The 18,895-nt window shown below is 36.8% G+C and overlaps 1 protein-coding gene across 3 annotated transcripts in view; it reads right to left on the bottom strand.

Moving 5' to 3' along the window:
* Positions 1-6: 6 nt before the first annotated feature.
* Positions 7-18,895, bottom strand: part of SLC71A2 (solute carrier family 71 member 2) — a 30,900-nt gene continuing 12,011 nt past the window's right edge. The window contains exons 3-13 of one of the 3 annotated variants that reach the window (XM_085312701.1): positions 16,957-17,019; positions 15,689-15,816; positions 14,729-14,843; positions 12,647-12,865; positions 12,265-12,348; positions 11,704-11,817; positions 11,059-11,130; positions 9,200-9,312; positions 8,180-8,277; positions 6,178-6,335; positions 7-729 (exon numbers count right to left, since the gene is read on the bottom strand). In XM_085312701.1, the coding sequence (XP_085168827.1) occupies positions 526-729; positions 6,178-6,335; positions 8,180-8,277; positions 9,200-9,312; positions 11,059-11,130; positions 11,704-11,817; positions 12,265-12,348; positions 12,647-12,865; positions 14,729-14,843; positions 15,689-15,816; positions 16,957-17,019 (1,368 nt within the window). In that variant the 3' untranslated portion in view covers positions 7-525. Of the gene's footprint in view, positions 730-4,009; positions 4,083-6,177; positions 6,336-8,179; positions 8,278-9,199; positions 9,313-11,058; positions 11,131-11,703; positions 11,818-12,264; positions 12,349-12,646; positions 12,866-14,728; positions 14,844-15,688; positions 15,817-16,956; positions 17,020-18,895 lie in introns of those variants that run through there. The other 2 variants (XM_085312721.1, XM_085312712.1) reach the window with 2 other exon arrangements.

The following is an 18,895-nucleotide window of genomic DNA, read 5'->3' as shown; positions in this document are numbered from 1 at the left end:
AGGGGGGGATCTTATCAATGTGTACAAGCACCTGAAGGGAGGGTGTCAAGGGGACAGGGACAAACTCTTTCAGTTGTCCCATGTGACAGGACAAGGGCAAAGGGCAAAAACCTGAAGCACAGGAAGTTCCGCCTGAACRTGAKGGGGAATTTCTTCTCTGTGAGTGACATAGCAYGGGACCAGGTTGCCCAGAGAGGTTGTGGAGTCTCCTTCTTTGGAGATACTCAGGGCCTGCCTGGATGCAACCCTAACATGCTCTAGGTGACCCTGCTTGAGCAGGGGGGTTGGATTAGATGGTCTCCAGAGGTCCCTTCCCACTTCACCAATTCTTTGATTCTGTGATAATCCCTCTTGCAAGTGTGGAATCAGCATCAAGTACAGATTTGAGTATTCATACAGCATGTGCCCTGCTTTGCACATTGCTACCTTCCTACTGGAGGCCAGATACTCAGCACATCCTACCCAGCTTCCAGATCTGCAATTCAGCGTATGAATTTCTTCCAGACTCTCCTCAGAAGTTAGCCTTCATACACTGCTATCTTGCAGCAGTGGTTCAATGTCCTCTTCACTACCTCTGTCTAGGTTGTTGCTCAGTGTACTGCTGATACTGTTGCTGTGTTTTCTGGTACTGCTGGCTTTACTGTGCTCAGGAATGAATAAGGCTACTAGTACAGCCAGAAGAACAATACATGCTCCAACCAGGAAGGGTGGACCAGGAACGATTGCTCTCTGCAAGCAAACAAGCATATCAGAAAGAATTCATGAAATTTTAGATAGACTTCTGCGTTAAGAACTATACCATTAAAGCAGGAGATAATGAGGATATTTACATGGTCTACAAATGGTATACAAACAAGTTCACTGAAAAAAGTTCATATGCACTGAAAAAAAATTTGTGCATCTACAATTCTTAGGAATTCCTCACCTGATCTGCACACTGATCTAAAACACACAAATAYGCACAGAACTATCAGTTTACAATAAGATTACCTCACAGATGAAACAGGCATTGACTAATGTTTCTTAGTAAACACTTTAGGCAACAAAGCTGTTAAATCAGAAAAACTCCCCTGAAGATAAATGGGATAAAGTTTTAACAACCAGAAGTAAAAATGCTCAATAAATCTTTAATTTTATCACTTCACATTTTCACTTGCTTCCAAACCTGACATTAAAGAATGTCAAGTTAGCTAGACATACAAACGTTCCCCAAACTGAGCTACCTGCAGAGAATAATGTCAGGCTATGCAATTCAGGTAATACATACCCTCTCTCACTGCAAGATAAGATTGCTGGCATGTATGATAACTTGGTATTTAGAGTACTCCGCTTGTTCACAGGCGGTTCAATTTAAAATACAAAATACTTATCCACATTCCGTAACTATGCTTAAAAACAAGCACCAGAAATTTAAGACTAATTTTAAGCTAGATAAATTTAATTGAACTCCATAGAAGACTGCAGCAATCCTGCTACTTTACTTAAGCCTTAAACATYGTTCCTGTATTTTCAGCAACTAAAAATAAAAATCAGAAGGCGAAACCAGTCAGTCCACAGTATTTGTTTTTTGCCAGAAAAAATGGAGAAAATCAGCCCAGCATAAAGTGGGAAAGCTGAAATTGAAAATATAGTAATACAGTATTTCCCTTGCTTCAACTTGTGGCAAGCAGAGGACTAATTCTCAGCTGAGTGTGTCAAATTTAAGTTTTATATATATTAAAATTTATGTTAACAATATTATATAAACTTCCCATAATTTTTCCTAACAGAAGATAAGTGTGACCTCACTGCAGCTCTCCTACTTCAAAGATGAAAAAGGTAAAAGTAGAATTCTGCTGAATATTAAGTCCTGTAGCTAGAGAAAAGAGTAAAGACAAGTTAAGAAAAAGGGAAACACAAACTTAAATCTGAACTGATTTAAAAAAGAACCCTCTTAGTGGCTCTTCACTGGTAAAGACAGCCCTCAAGAATCCCAGAGCCTGGAGACAAGGGAGAAAGTCTGCAGAAAGGAAGACTTTCCTTYGGTTGAGCAGGACAGGATTAGAGATATTCTAGGCAGGCTAGACATCCACAAATCCATTGGCCCTGATGGGATGCACCCAGAGGTACTGAGGGAGCTGGCGGATGTTGTTGCCAGGCCACTCTCCATCATCTTTGAAAGGTCCTGGAGAACAGGAGAGGTGCCTGAGGACTGGAAGAAAGCCAGTGTCACTCCCATCTTCAAAAAGGGCACAAAGGAGGACCCAGGAAACTAAAGGTTGGTCAGCCTCACCTCTATCCTTGGAAAGGTGATGGAACAGCTCATTCTGGATGTCATCTCCAGGCATATGGAGGAAAAGAAGGTGATGAGGAGTAGTCAGCATGGCTTCCCCAAGGGGGAATCCTGCTTAACCAATCTGATAGCCTTCTATGGTGGAATGACTGGCTGGGTAGCTGAGGGGAGAGCAGTGGACGTTGTGTACCTTGACTTCAGCAAGGCTTTTGACACTGTCTCCCATAACATCCTCCTAGATAAGCTCAGGAAGTCCGTGTTAGATGAGWGGACAGGGAGGTGGATTGAGAACTGGCTGAAAGGCAGAGCTCAGAGGGTCGTCATCAGTGGTGTAGAGTCCAGTTGGAGGCCTGTGGCTAGTTGAGTCCCCCAGGGCTCAGTACTGGGTCTCATCCCATTCAACTTATTCATCAATGACCTGGATGAGGGGACAGAGTGCCTCCTCAGCAAGTTTGCTGATGATACCAAGCTGGGAGGAGTGGCTGACACACCTGAGCGCTGTGCTGACATTCAGAGAGACCTGGGCAGGCTGGAGAGTTGGGCGGAGAGGAACCTCATGAGGCTCAACAAGGGCAAGCGCAGAGTCCTGCACCTAGGCAGAAATAACCCTAGGCACCAGTCCAGGCTGGGGGCTGACCTGCTGGAGAGCAGCTCTGCAGAGAAGGACCTGGGAGTGCTAGTGGATGACAAGTTGACCATGAGCCAGCAATGTGCCCTTGTGGCCAGGGAGGCCAATGGCATCCTGAGGTGCACTGGGAAGAGTGTTGCCAGAAGGTGGAGGGAGGTGATCCTGSCCCTCTACTCAGCCCTGGGGAGGCCTCATCTCAAGGACTGTGTCCAGTTCTGGGCTCCCCASTACAAGAGAGACATGGAGCTATTGGAGAGAGTYCAGCRYAGGGCTACAAAGATGATCAGAGGGCTGGAGCATCTGCCCTAGGAGGAAGGGCTGCGAGAGCTGGGCCWSTKYAGCCTGGGGAAGAGAAGMCTGRGGGGGGATCTTATCAATGTGTACAAGCACCTGAAGGGAGGGTGTCAAGGGGACAGGGACAAACTCTTTCAGTTGTCCCATGTGACAGGACAAGAGCAAAGGGCAAAAACCTGAAGCACAGGAAGTTCCGCCTGAACATGAGGGGGAATTTCTTCTCTGTGAGTGACATAGCAGGGGACCAGGTTGCCCAGAGAGGTTGTGGAGTCTCCTTCTCTGGARATCTTCAAGGCCCGYCTGTATGCAACCCTGTCTAACATGTTCTAGATGCCCCTGCTTGAGATGATCTGCAGAGGTCCCTTCCAACCTTACTGATTCTATGATTTTGAAAGGACCACTAGGATTTGTTTTTCATTCAACTAGACCTATTAAATAATTGAAATCTGCACTTTCCTGTCAAATAACTGTTTGAATATGAAGGTCTATCAAAATATTAAATCTGACAGTTTTAGAATGCTGCTCAGAGAAAACTTTGTATAAAAAAAATACAACACTACATTATGACAACTTTAGATTTTTCTAGTCAAGCTAAGTTTAGTTTTTTTAAAAAAATGTGACAAAATACCGCTTTCCCACATGATGTCAAAAGTTACATAAACAAGTTAGTCTTAACATTAAGCATTTCAACAATAGCTATATAAATAGCCTATTAATGTTGATAATTAGAAAACCTTTTCCTGTAGTTACAGGAACAACTAGTATTACAGTAATGGAAAAAAAGGAGGAAGAACTATTTTTAAATTCAGCTTGACAACATCTTGGATTTTATCTAGGTTCAGCCCAATAACAGTGCATTCTCAATTCAGTTCTTGTAGACTCATGGCTCTTGACAAAAGCAGTGGTAAAACATGAGCTCAAGTATCAACAAACAGTATTTAACAAGGCTTATCCATGCTTAGCACACACTAAAACACATCTACTCCATGTCCAAAAGTCCAAAGACATTTGTTAAAACAAGAGAACCAGAGCATCCAAGCTTGTTATTAAAACTCTTCTTGACAAAAAATCAAAAAACAAAAAGAACCCCACACACTTAGCAGAATTAGGTGGTAACTCCTAGCCATCAAGGTAAAACACGGGGAGAAGGGAAAAAAAAACAAGGTACATGTATGTGACTTGCATTTGGGCCCTTCAAATCCAAGGCACTTAGCACCAAGSTTCTAAGCTGGCTTGTACACATTGACCTACTTGCTTGTCTTACAGTCATTTTACTTATAAAATTTTTAAGTTAACATATAATTTAAAAGATGGAGTTCTTTCCCACTGTTACATCAGACTGAAGAATTAGTTTAAAGAAAAAAACAAAAACAAAAAACATTTTCCTGGATGGTAGTTTAATCTTTTAGGTGTCTGGTTACTACAAACAAGGGGGGAAAAAGCAATTATAGACATTCAGCACAGTTTATGAGTGCATACACAATTAAACRTAAGAGCTGTTCCCACTGAAATTAGAATATGAGTAATGTGAGTTATGCAAATACTTAACTATTCTGCTGTACTGCTATAAAATGTCTACTTTYAAGATTCAAAAACCAAGGAAGTGTGACACTATGCTTTTACACTTTCAGCATAGGAAAATCATCATTTTATAAGGAGGTTCATACATTAGGTATTAGTGTAGGTTTTTTTAAAAAAACACAAGCATTAAAGAATCTTAGAAGCTAACTTAACTATAGTTTTTTGGAGTCAATGCGCTGTAATACATCTGAACTACAGATGTAGAAGAGTGAGAATACATGATTTTTCTGTAAGTAACAKGAAATGTTGAAAGTTTTTATAATAAATGTACAAAGCCAACAAGCCAAAACACTTCCCCCACCCCCACCTGCCAATTCAGAAAAGCTTGGTGCATTTTGATGCTTTGAGAAACTAATGGAAGCATGCCAAAACTCTTGAAAAGTCAAATTTGAGGTTATAAAGGTATATTCACAATTGATTATAGTTTCCTTTTTGCACAGTATTAACAAAGACAGAGGTCTTTGTGCCATTATAAAAGCTCTAGTTTGCTTATGCAAATTAGAGTTCTTCACCATGCATTAAAAAAAGCAGCAACATGTTCAAGCTCTGGTTACAGTGTATATCTGGAAAGATGCATAGATTGAGGGATGGACAACAAATGGTTGTTTGCAAGCAACAGCTTCAACCTGTCACTTATATATCAAAGTAATATTTTTCAGCTRATCAGCTGAATGAGAAGCAGAGAGATAAGATCTCTGAAAAGTCCAGTTGTTTGAAAAAGCAATGAAGTTGTAGCTGAAAAGCTCAAGGAGATCAGGCTAAAAAGACAAAAGGTCCACAAGAGATCAGATTCTCCTAGTTTTAGCAATCATGGATTTGGTGTTTGGTCCAAATAGGAAAGAAAAAGCAGACCAAAAAGAGTACATGTGGAATGAGTAATACAACTGAGTTTCACAGAAATGTTGTACAGAGATGACTATACTTTGGATGGAACAAGAGACAAAAGCAAAAAGCATCAGAAGTGTCATGAATAGTATTATTACTGCCATTAAAAACATCTGCACCTCAACTGTGTACTGAATCACTGTATATGTGAATAGTTAGCCTGGTACTATGAGGTTCAGAAATAAAATTGCTATAATTTGCTAACTTAAAGAATGACTTTCCTATTTGCCAAAAATTCGCATTTTGCTGTGATTCAGGATTATAGCTGTGTTTTGAGTAGACTTAAAAAAAAAACGTTAACCAGTTCCATTAGAACAGTTGAAGTCAAAACTGCTACTTAGTGTGAACTTAAAAGTTTACGATCAAATTTTAATTATAAGCTATTTTAACATTTCAATAAGTTGACATTTGGAAAATAGATACTTCAGGAATTAGACATCAAGATTTTAATCAGTGAAAAATAAGATTTTTACCCTAAAGAGTTATGCACTGTGAACTTCACATGTTTTACACTTACCTCATCACTGGGATCCTGCATTGTTTTTCTTCCAGAACTCTGATCGGGTGGCAATTCATTGAGCTCCACATGAAAGAGAAAGAAAATGAAGCCATACAACGCCGGTCCCAGACCATTGCACAGGCCTCTTATTCCAGTTATTATTCCTTGGACAACACCTGAGAAAAGGAAAAAAGCCAGTATGGGGAGGGGGGTTGTTGGATTAATCAAGAACATAAACTTAACAGACCAAAATTTTTCTAATGGTTGTTTCAAAATACCACATATAATTATTCCTATGTACTAAGATGTTAAGAAATACTTTCAAGACAACTTTGCTGGATTAAAATAATCCTCTGCCTGACCATAGTTCCATCACAATATTACCATGCATGCTACCATCATCAGCTACTTGAGTTTTGAAACTTTGCAGCTAAACTAGAAATTAAGTATTCCAAGCATGGAATGGAGTCTAATCCTCTCTACGACAATTCTTCCACTCTCATTTAATGCCTAAAATGAGCAAACAGAGGTTATATAGGGCACTTACTCAGTTTATTTGCAAGTGAGAGTTAGACTAATATATTATGTATTAAATAATGTTACTGGCAAGACATGGCCGAACTGTAAGTTGGCCTCCCTTCTCCAGTCTAAACTAGGATTTATCTAAGTATCAAACTAAGATCTATGTATCATCATTTGGGATGGAAAAGCAGTACATTCACAATACTAGCTTAGCTGCAGTTTTGGATTAAAGCATTTAAAAAGGTTGATTAATCAAAGCTCTGTGGGTATATTTTTACTTCAATCTAATTGATTATGATAGCAACATAACTACAATAATTTGATGATCTTACACTAAGATGCTGCAGCACATTATTTTTGATATTAGCAGTCCAAGTACTCTTCTTGTGCCAGCAGCTTGTAAGACAGATGGTCAATTTCCTTTTTGGTCTGTTTGCCACCCAAGATTTTTTCATTATAGGTTGACCAATAAGCTTAAAACTCTGCCTGCCACTAGGTGGCAGAACTTCACTCTAGAAACTACTGTATACTTAAGCTATTAACAATAGCTTTCTTCAGTGTAAAAAGAAAGATCAACGACTTCTGTAAACTTGCTAATTAAACTATTCATTTCATGACAGGAGTAGACAATTGGTCTTTTAGATACAAAAGTTTTAGAAACAAAAGTTTTCAGGAAGGGAGAAGATTAAAAACATGCAAAATATTCTTTGGCACCTTTAAACTCAACAGTAATCTGTCTTCTAGAACTGCATTTCCTTTGTTTCTCCCATATTAGCCTCAATTATGTAGCTTCTCACTGTACAACAYTAAAATATTTTTATCACATGTATAGGACTAAAATAGAACACTAAATCCAGCTCTTATATGCCAACATTAAAACTTAGTACTTTGACTCCTTCCCCATACTATTTTAAACAAAATATTATTTTTGATATGTTTATTCTCCTTTAAAGACAATTGCATGTCATTTATCCTTAAAATTTTCTTACCTGTTCAGATCAAGCATTTACTTAAGTTCCTTTTTCTATTTCTTGAAGTTTTGAAGTAGTATAGCAAGTAGGGCCATCATTCCCCACACAGAATAGAGCATTTTATTATGAATAAATGGCTTATTTTAATCTATTATGTTGTGCTTTTAGTTTGCTTTAAAAAACAGTACTGTTACATTAATATCTACTTAGAATCTTACTTCTAGTAAAAGAGGAAGGAAAAAGCATGAAAGTTGCCACATTTTTTGTCACTTTTATAGTTTTAGAGGAAGCTAGAAGAGGAACTGGTCTGGTMAAAGCTATACATTTTGCAAAGCAAATCTGGCAGATGTGTGCACCTCCTTTTTTTCTACATATATTGGCAGACTTACACAGCTAGTACCACAGAAACTCCTTACTCATTAGCCTAATTGAGAAGTATGACTAGGTAAGTATTCTGCTTTCTGGAAAGAAGAATCATCCAGGAAAGCTTGCTTTGAGGCTCAAACACAAGTTCATTTAATACTCACCTTGTTGATCTGACTCTGCATTTCGTGAAACCAGAGCACTGACTGCTGGGAAGGTAATGCTTGACATAGCTGCAACAGCTCCTGCTGCCCACATCATCCTGTTTTAAGTACATGATTTGAATTTGAAAACAATGCGTGTAATTTGCCTTCACTCTCCTTCCTCCACCTCAGAAAGGTAACAAGGGCTTAACCTTAGGCTCATTAGCGCTTAACCCTCTTTCAAAAGTACCCTTAGGAAAACAAAGGTAGCAGTTATCTAGTCAGGACCTTCCTATGCCTCCTTTTCTCCAATTTACTCTTGTAAAAAGCTTGCTGAAACAAAAGCTTTTGATTCTAAGCTAGCTATTAAAGTAGGGAAAAAGGGAGTACAAGTCAAATGCTGTACTGACTTGCCAAAGACTGTACCTGAGAAACRGTTTCAGAGGGTCTCCTGTTGACACAGTTCTAATTTGTAAAATGCAGTAAGCAGCGCTCTGATGAAGAATACACATTCCTCACTGAGTTGTAGGACGAACTTTTTTTTAAAGGGAAAGGCTGTTACAGCTTCCTATTTTAGTTCACTGTACTTCCAATAAAGCAGCTTGTATAGCTTCTAAGACCAAAAATAATTTTGTAGGAGAATGACATGGTAAAAATAAAAATAAGGTCTTGTAACTAACTGACAGGAGGAGCCTAATGGAATTACTGGAGAACATACTWCTTATTAGTTTGTGAATTTAAAAAGCTTAAAAATACTTTAGTAATGAAGACATAAAACAAATCAGTGTACTAAAACAGTACAAAGATTCCTTTTTCAGAAGAGCTGCTACTCTGTGACTTACACTATATACCCTGAAAGTTCCATCATTCTTAAATTTGTGAAATCCAGACCAAAATTCCACAGTGTAATGAAGATCAAAATGTTTTATACAAAGACAATTACTCATGATGACAGAAATAAAATGGTAGGATTCCTTGGGAAAAGAAAAAAAAAAAAGGCAGTTTCGTAACAAGTATGCAGATGTGAAAATGCACACTTACCAAGACTGAGATCCAAAACCATACCAAGCCAACTGAAAGATCTGAAAGCCAAGGCCAAGGAGAACTGTATTTTTGTTCCCTATTGACCTCATCAAGATACTGAGAAACACAGTCTGCAAGAGAAATTGGTTCATTCAAGAAAGTTATTTTAAAAAAATTCTTTGTTAAAACAATCTCTACACAAATTCAGACCTTTCAACAGCTGAAGAAACTCGCACTATTCATGCTATTACCTTTCCTCTATTAAAACTACAATGTAAGCTGTCATATCAGATTAATTATTAAAGGGTTTCTGCTTCTGCTTATGGACTCCACAGTGTATGTAGTGCCTTCTCAGAAAGTTCCACAATAAAGCTGATGTTAAGGAAGTACAGATTAAATTTAGGAGCATCTACAAATACTAGAGGAAAAAAGTTACCTTAGGATTTTTTTCTCAGGGTGGAGGACAACATATTTACAATTAAAATCAATGAGCAAACTCTGCTGCTTCCATTACTGCACAACACACATCAAAATTTGGCAAAYTCCGTTTTTATGCAACTTTTACTATATATTCTACTTACTCTTTACATCAGTCATTTGACCTTTTTATTTGCACATGGTAACAAATCCTGAAGACCAGTTTTTCATCTGTTAGTAGGGATGTTACTACTGAAGGGAAAGGAAGCCCCAATTCAGGTACAACAGCAATAGCCTCATGGCAAGAAGCAGATTGTTCCCAATAAGGTAAAGTCCAAACAGACAGCCATATGGAGTTAACAGTACACACACTCTTCTTTAACATAAGAACCTTATGAAAAGCCAAGGGAAGAATGAGATTGACTGCAGAGCAAAGCACACTTTCTCTCATGTCCATCTTACAGATCTTAGTTTTTTTGTGTTCCCATGCTTAGTTTTAGTCTCAGCTAATTTGAAAACTAAATAACAAAAATAATTATCTCTACATGTGAATCAATCCTTTCTGGGTATATCCAACATGCCAATTTGCAAATCAGTATTTATTTCAATGATTTGCAGTCTTCAGAGTTCAAAAAGATCAATGCATAGTTTTCTGCATTTTAATATTAAAAACCATGAAGCAGAATGTCAACAATTGTAGAGGTGTTTAGCAAAAATATCAGGATTGCTCTGAAAAAAGTACAACTGGAAAATGTAAGTGTACACAAAATCATCCAGAAGAAACAGAGCAAGGGTTAAAAGCATGGCTTGTATTAATAATCAAGGACATAACTGACACCAATAAAAACCAGGAAATACTCAGAAATATGTTTACATTAAAAAAAAAAAAGACCTCCATTCTGCTTATAGGAGGACAGCAACGAGGTTACATGTCACGTGCCATTTTGCTTCCTGTTATCAACAACCGGAAGACAGAACTGTAGACATTAAGACACTTAAACAAGGAAATAAGAGACAGTGGGCAACAAGATTTATGAGGATGAAGACAAAGAGAGACATCACACTATGATGACCATCTGACTCCTAAAAGGCCTAAAAGACTTGTCCAAAAAMCAGCTTACTGTTGCCAATTAARAAGAAAGAAAASAATGTACCAACACCTCAAAAGTCCCTCAATCACCATGCTGAGCCAGGTAGCCTTGGCTGGACCACTTGGACACAGGCATCTTTTTTATGAGTTTGACAGCATAAGCCAGTGAAATCTATGAGCGTTGGTGCAAGTAAACAARATTCACCGTCCCTTTTCAGAAGGCCTTTCGCACTGAATATTTTTAAACTAATCTCCTATACCATATTAATCATTTGATGTCAGTTTTCAATAACTTTGCTGATCCAGGTTTGGTGAGTTTTGATTAAGTTTTCTAATGCCTTCTAAAGCCTGAAGAAAAAATAAAGCTTACCTGAGCTATTATAGACAGAATTCCTACCACAGCTATAAATGCTGCAATGCTAGCAGATCCAAACCCTATAACCTGAAGAGAAACAGGAAATGCATAAAACAAATGCTAAACACTCTAGGAGAAGCGCTAGCAAAGAAGATTTCTCCTTAAAAGAAAATATTGATCCCTGCTTGTAATCTGAATTATTCTCAATCATGAGTACTTCCTATTAACTTTATTGCTTGCCAAGAAACCCACAGAAGGAGAAGCAATTGTTTTTCCTCTCCTCTCCTCCCCCCCCCAATAAAAAAAGTGAGACAAAACTATATATTTGGAAATTAAAGGTCCCAACCCTTCCCATGGACACAACAGTAGCTCTGTAACAGGCAATATGCCAACCTGAGACAAGATCCCAACTTGACATACACTGAATTGGAACAAAGATCTGCCTAACTCATTAACAAAYGCTTAAGCTATGGCAGGCTTTATGCTTCAAGTCAAATTTCCTGTTTCATTCAGTTCTTGACCTAGTGAAGGACCTTGCCTTTATTTTTTTAAAAACTATTTTGCCACAGTGCAGTTTTCTAAGAGTCTTCCACATGAAACAAGTCTCAGGGAACTCCTTTTTAAACATCATTATCAAGATAAGAAATGACCAACACTTACCTGGCGCAAGTATAGAAAAAAGCTAGAATATTGGCCAGCCTCAGGCAGATAGGAGAGAAACACTGTAATACAGATCAGAAGAACTGTAGAATCTTTTCTAACCTTCTTTAGAGACTGAAAGACAAACAAGCAAAATAAATATTAAAACATGAATACAAAGTCTAAGAAAAGCATAAAAAAGCTGAAGATGGATTCAGCTTCCTTTTATCCACTTTTACCCAYACATACTAGTCAAATACTGAGAAAATAAAATTGTTAAAGAAATAGGTAAGCTAAACATTAAATTAAAACAGCTATTTGTTCCATACCGTTCCTGATATCTGAAACTTCTGCTAAGTTTCCCGTTTAATATTTGAAGCCATAGTTTAGTGACAGATTTCAAGTATTTGCTGTAAGCAGCATTATATAATATAAAGGGAAATACATAACATCCAACTTATCTATTAGTCTGTTCTGGATGATGCTAGCAAACATTATAACCTCATCGTTACTCTGAATGTTCCTTAGAAAACAAATTTAACTGCAGTCTTTCAGGCATGTCACTCATCTCTTAACACTCACAAGAAGTCCCAGCAGAGTGATCTGCCCTAAGAACAATTCATTCTCTTCTTCGGATACCAGGAATACAAACAGAGATAAACTTCCCTATGAAAGCAGAAAGCATAAAATTCATATAGAAAGTCTTGTAGTATCAATTGTTGGGTCTGCAGCAGTATAAGAATTCAGCATTTCTCTTATCACGACAGAGAAAGTAGGTTAGAAGAATAAAGTATTTCCCTTTGAATTTCACATCAAAACTTTTTTCCAACATAAAGAATATTTAAAGTACTTTATTATTTAGCTGGACCTTCTTGTACAAGAGCAGAGATTATGGTGTATTGAAGCTACCAATTAAACATTTACAAAAAACAATTATTTAAATATTTATGAAAGTGTGTCTTACTGCAAAAGGGTCTGCTTGTTCCCATGATATAGAAGCTCCCCATGAAGCAGGCCTCATTTTTTCAGGTAGAGATTCTGGTACAACTAGCAGGATAAAACAGATGTCCACAACAGCCACCACTGTGGCCACCAGCACAACAAGATTATCTCCATAGCTGGCAGACAGATATGCACCAATGGCAGGACTAGTTACCAAACTCGCAGCAAAGGTGGCAGATACCTACGCACAAGCATAGTTCACAGAGTTGTCAAATTGGTTACTCTGTCATTGCATGGTAATAGACTAACTTGCTAATGAAAACACCAGCAGTCCAGCATTCAAATTTAAACTGATTTCATTCAGAAGTCATATATAGCTGGGAATATGAGTCCAAATAAGAAGTTTCTCCACCCTCCTATAYACAAGGAAGATGGGATTTACAGTCAAAGACTGAAAATTGAATTTGGCTGATGAAAGGAAAACAGTTCTTACTGTTTAGTCCAAATGAAAGTTTTCCAATTAAGAATCTGACAAGATTTGATTGAAAAAAGTTGTCAGTATATTTAAATGCTTACATAAATGACCTTAAGCCTCAGAACTCTGATGAACAGAGTAACAGATAATACTTTTGTCAGCATTTTGAATTATAAATACATATAGCTACAACTGTACTGGAAGCACAGCAAATTAGGAGACCATTACTATGACAAGAAGTTCAATAACAACAGTACTGCTTCATATTATGTTGTAAGGACACACAACTACTAACAAATCACTTATATTCACATACAGAGTAACCTCCTGGAAGGTCTGAGATGCTGTTTAATTTCACTACAGAAATCAATCAGAAAGCGTTAGAAAAAGTTGGATTTTTTWAAAAAAACAATTCCTACTTTTTTTCCACACCAAAACAAAAATCCTCTGCGTGACTATTCTGTAAAAAAAAACAGCAACTTAAGCTAGAAGTTTAGTTTTACACCTAGGAAAAATCTTAAGAAAAAGAAGGTATAAAAGATGAACCAACCAGACACAGACCCCATTGAAACAACTGCACCTTAGGATCTATTGCTTTATAGATTTTTAGGGGGAAAAATGGGGTAGCAAAAAAACCCTGAAAATCCCACACTTTCATGGTTTAAAGGCAGGTGAATGGATCCTCCAACTACACTTACAGCCCTTTGCAGGCAGGAGGAAAAAATGGAAGTTTCAGAACTTGTAATCCTATTTTGTACTCTGCTACAACACCCATAAGTTTGATGCAAGAGAACTAAGTTCTTTATTTTCTTAACTCTGAAATCAACACCTGAGAATAATTAATTCCTGAAGTTTTCCATTATTTTTAGATTACCCCTTAACAGCTCAAAGGACAACAGAATACAGTACTGTCAGTCAAGAATCAAGTCCACGAAAAATTGTATAATGAAAACAAATGCACAAAAGATGCAGGGATAAATAATGTTGAAAGATTAAAGGCACCTACCAATAAGTCTCTGGTTGCATAAAATCTAAACCAATGCAGCTACTCACAAGAGCAAGCTAGRCAAGAATTCCATTATTTCTGGAAAAGACAGTTTGTATAAACTAAAGCATTTTCCTCACCCTCTTGCAAAGTAATAAAGGTCGTAAGTTAATAGAAAGACTGCATAATGTGTTTTCCCCTCCTTYCTCCCTATATATGGCTATAGAAAAGCCATTCTATATAGTTCTATTCTATAATAAAAAGTAGCCATATATATGCAGAAGTACAAATCAAAGTGGGGAAGAAATGGCCGAACCAGCATCAAATAATTTGTACTGCTGTCAAAAATCACTGCTTATTCTGACCGCAAAGCCTAAAGCAACATGTTTTGCTAAATACACCCTAGGTACAGGCAGAGTAGTCAAACATCGATTCTGCTTTGCTATGAGCACAAAGCGGTTACGCAGCAACAGAAAATTTGAATTAGACCTCCCAAATTCTAATGCAATGCCTTGATGCATGGTTCATTCCTTTATCAGCCTTGATACATGTATTGAGAAACAATCTGTGTACTAAAACACAAGTTCAATAAAAAGGTCACRATTTGACCTTTTTTTTCCAAATTTAAGTTTAGTATTTCTTACCAGTCCATAGGCTGTAATTCTTTCATGTTCTTGTGTTACATCAGCTACATAGGCAAATATTACAGAAAAGGTAACAGAAAAGATTCCAGATACTGAAATCATAGCGAAGTACCACCTAATGATTTAAAAGCAACAATTAGAAAATTTAAGCTGAGAAAGACCTTTAGTTCTCTTACTAACCAAGTGAGTTTCTACCTAGCCTATGAAAGTAGTTCACCTAGAACCACTCAGAGCTCTACAGGAGATGAATAAAAGAAGTCCAGTATTGTGTAGTCTAGTTTAAATACTGGAAATTGTCACTTTACTTTTTGATACTCTTTACATCAATGTGAAAGGAGATGTGTCCCCTTAAGGAGGACATAATTATACATTTTCACACTGTCAAAGCTGAAACAAGTTAAAGATGAGAGGAATCATCTTAGGATTAACTTCAGAATCTATTCTAGGGCCATTTATCAGCCAGTTAAAGAATAAACAGTCACATATTAATGCTTCATAAGCTGAAGTCTGGATGCACTCAATGTATACAAAGTTCTTGTGTTACCATCTTTAATTTCACAACTAAGTAAATGAAATTGAAGTCTATTCCAGTCAGTTAAGTTTAAACATTTTGATTATGAAACTCTGAATGTGGTCAAATAAATACTAAGATTCAATCATCTTAATACAGTTATTACAGCATCTTATGAGGCCTCAGAGAAAAATTCAGTTGAGCTTACAGCTACAAATTAGATAGTGCTATCAAACCATTTCAATTACTGCCTTCCACAAAAAACCCTTTTAAGACCAATACTTTTAACAGCCCTTGAACAAAAAATCTCCAGAATAATGTAATCACATCTTAAAAGAAGTTTTTTCCTCTTGCCTTATTGTCCCTCTCCCACTTCCCCAAACTATTACTCCTGTAATTGAATTTTCTGCTATACCAACAAGTTCCCTACTGCAATCTGTACCACTTACCATGGACTTATTCTCATTAATGGAATTGGGACACAAGTGAAGAAAACCGTGAGAAAAAGAAAATATTTTCTTCCCCATGCATCTGATAGAGCACCTATTAGTGGAGCACTGAGAAARGATAAAAAGCCCTGTGACAGAAGAAAAACAAAATTAATATCTTCATTTATATTTCCAAGCTTCACTTTAACTGCAACAAAGAAATTAAATACAAAAAAAACTTACAAAAAATTAATGTAGACTGCAGTTTCTTCCACAGTCTGCTTTTCTCTGTGATTTAGATCTTTTTGTTTTAAATTTATTAATCCTGAATGGATTTAAAAAGACAGGGGGGAGAAATTTTTCAACCTCAATTTGATTCAATACAAAATTATCACAGATGGCAAAAGCATCTTTAAAACATCCAAAATCTACAGCCAAGTTGCACAAAGGAAAACTTCTCAGCCTTACTTTAGAAAGGCTTCTCAGTACTGAGTCCCAAGCCAAACACCCCTCTAACTTAAACAAGATTGTCCTAAGACAGGGTTTCAGATAAATTAACTGTTCTCTGAAACAAATAAAACAGAAGTATGAAAACATTGATGTTTTCTGCTTTATACTATACTTTTATCACATACAGGACATTTGTACATTGCAACAACTATGCAGACCACTTGAGCTCAGACTTGAGACAGCAATACATCATACTACTGACGTTCTGGTGGCAAAACACAGAACTACATGTAAAGTGGCCATGGATAAAGTGTTTGATTCTCAAACACTAGATTTTTCAAGTTATGCAATAGTGTCTAGGCATCTCTAACTAGAGATCAAAGAGCAAGTCCAAAGGAACATACAACATATTTGCAAGTAGTATGTTCTCTCCATTGCATTAATCGTGAGATTACTACATTTAGGTAACAAAACAGTTCATAAAGCCCTAGAATCTAGGACTCATTTGTTTTGTACTACAGTGCAGAATTAAAACAAGCTCTTTCACAAATCTGAGCTCTGCAAAACCTCCAGAAGAGAGGTATCTACCTCCTAAATAGCAGTGTTCTCACAACAATCCAGATCTGCCAAAAGTCCAAACATTAGAAAAACATGGTTCTGCAAGTACCTAAGGTATGTACTTACACTGAAGTTTACTCCAGCTAATTTTAGTTAGCCTCTGATGCTAGGGAACCCTCCACTCATTGCTTTTAAATGTTACTCRCAAGTGTTATGCTGCACTAGAAAGAAAGCAATAGCAGAAAGAATATTTAGCTCAGTGTGTTTCTAAGCAATCTTACCTTAACTCCTTGAATAAGACCATTCATTAAAAATGTATGATGAGAAAATGTTTCATGTAAGACCTGAAGGAGAAAAAAAAAAAAAAGAATCAGGAGAGACAGGAGAAAAATGAATTCAAGGTTTAGATTTGATCTCTAAAACAGGATAGCTCAACTGTGACTTTTTTTAAAAAATATTTTATTCCATGATTATATTTGTTATATTTTTATCAATATTTTGTGAAAAAATATGTAAGTTTTAATACCAATTTACCAGCATAAATGCTTCTGTGTGCACACATGGGAAATGAACAGATATTTTTGTCTGGGATATTTCGCTCAGAAAGGGTATTAATATAAGGAAAAAGTGTCCATATCATACAAATCAGACCTTTAGCAGATGATTCCTTCATACAGTTGATTGGACTACTGTTACTAAGTAGGAGTGAAAATGAGGTTCAAGTAACTGTTAGTCTGCCAAATAAGAAATGAAACCAGAAAAATCCCCCATATACCCAGAAAAAACACATGCTATATTCACAATTCTCAGTACYTGAAAAGGTACTGTGCAAACTTCCTGAACTGTATGCATCCATAGGCTCCACCTTTTCCTGTCCCTCTTCACATTACATTAGTCCCCACTTAAGAGAATTATCACAACCTTAAACTGGACTTAGGGGATGGAAAAGAGGAAGAAAGAAAAGTATGACAGCCAACTTACTGTTATGAGCACAAACTGCAGATTTCCAATGACCACAATTAGAAACAGTTTTGACAAAAAATTAACATTTATGAATACTAGCAACAGTTCTGAGTGGTTAATACAGTCTTTAAATACTGCTATGAGTTCACTTAAGGGGCTTTAACAAGCTTGCCATTGAATTAAGACTAATCTATAATAAAGAGATTGTCCATAAAGGTCGAAGAGAGTTAGAAGGCCTTGCAGGTGATAATGATTTTAAAAAATATATATATGGATATAATCAAAGTACGGATACACAAACTTTTCAAAAATGGATGGTAAGTAATGCCTACATAAACTAGCCATTTATTCAAGCTCTTAAAGGATGTCTTCAAATTGGCTTGCTGCTTTTATCTATGAATAGAAGTGACAACATCTACAAAAATTGTAGATGTGTATATTGAGAAATTCACTAGCTTGAAGAAAACTTCAGTGTCACTGAAAGACATCAGCATCATCTTTTCAGGAATGGGCAAGATAGCCAAACCATAGKTTTTTTTTWAAAAAAAAAGCTCAGATTAATTCTTGTTATGTTAGAATATCTGTGTATAAGGGGTGCTTACATACACCTCTTTTCCTACTGATATTTCCATCTGTGTAGATATTGAAAACAATTCTGCACCTGTTCGGCCATTGATCTTCTGATGCAAGTGGAAGAAAAAGCTAGAGATCGATACAGGTACTCTAGAAAGCAGATGTCTTGCAAGTCTTAGCAAAAATGGGAAGCAGGAAGCTCAGGTCTAATTATCTTTCTGTAAGCATTTTCCAGTATTTTGCTAGAAAGCTACCAGCGCTGGTATAGGTTCTAGGTTGTGTCAGTAAATTACTTTCAAAAGACAAAAACCAAGAAATTAATAGAGAGAATTGCCATGGAGTAAAGCATTTGATATTAGATATTTATCTATTTATAAAAAATAATATATTGAAGACGTTAAGTGATTAATACCATTTATGGTAATTCACCAATATTCACTTACAAGCTCACAGAGTAATGGGCACGAGTACTGGCCATTCTGTAAGCAACACCTCCTTTGTGTATGTTTTGTAAACACTTTAAATCTTTTCTTATCCAAGTATAGTATGACATACAAGCACTACAGCTTCTTTGACAAACAGATGCCAARAGAAGGTGAAAAGAACTCTAGAATACATTAAATAATCTCAGCTATGATGAACTGCCTGCAATTTATTTTGGTAATAGACAACAAAACATTTTAA

Source organism: Rhea americana, unplaced genomic scaffold (genome assembly GCF_003343005.1).
Source record: "Rhea americana isolate MKP2758 unplaced genomic scaffold, rheAme1 scaffold_11, whole genome shotgun sequence".
Classification (NCBI taxonomy): domain Eukaryota; kingdom Metazoa; phylum Chordata; class Aves; order Rheiformes; family Rheidae; genus Rhea; species Rhea americana.
The sequence above is the reverse complement of the archived record's forward strand: the minus strand, read 5'-3'. Positions and strand labels throughout refer to the sequence as shown.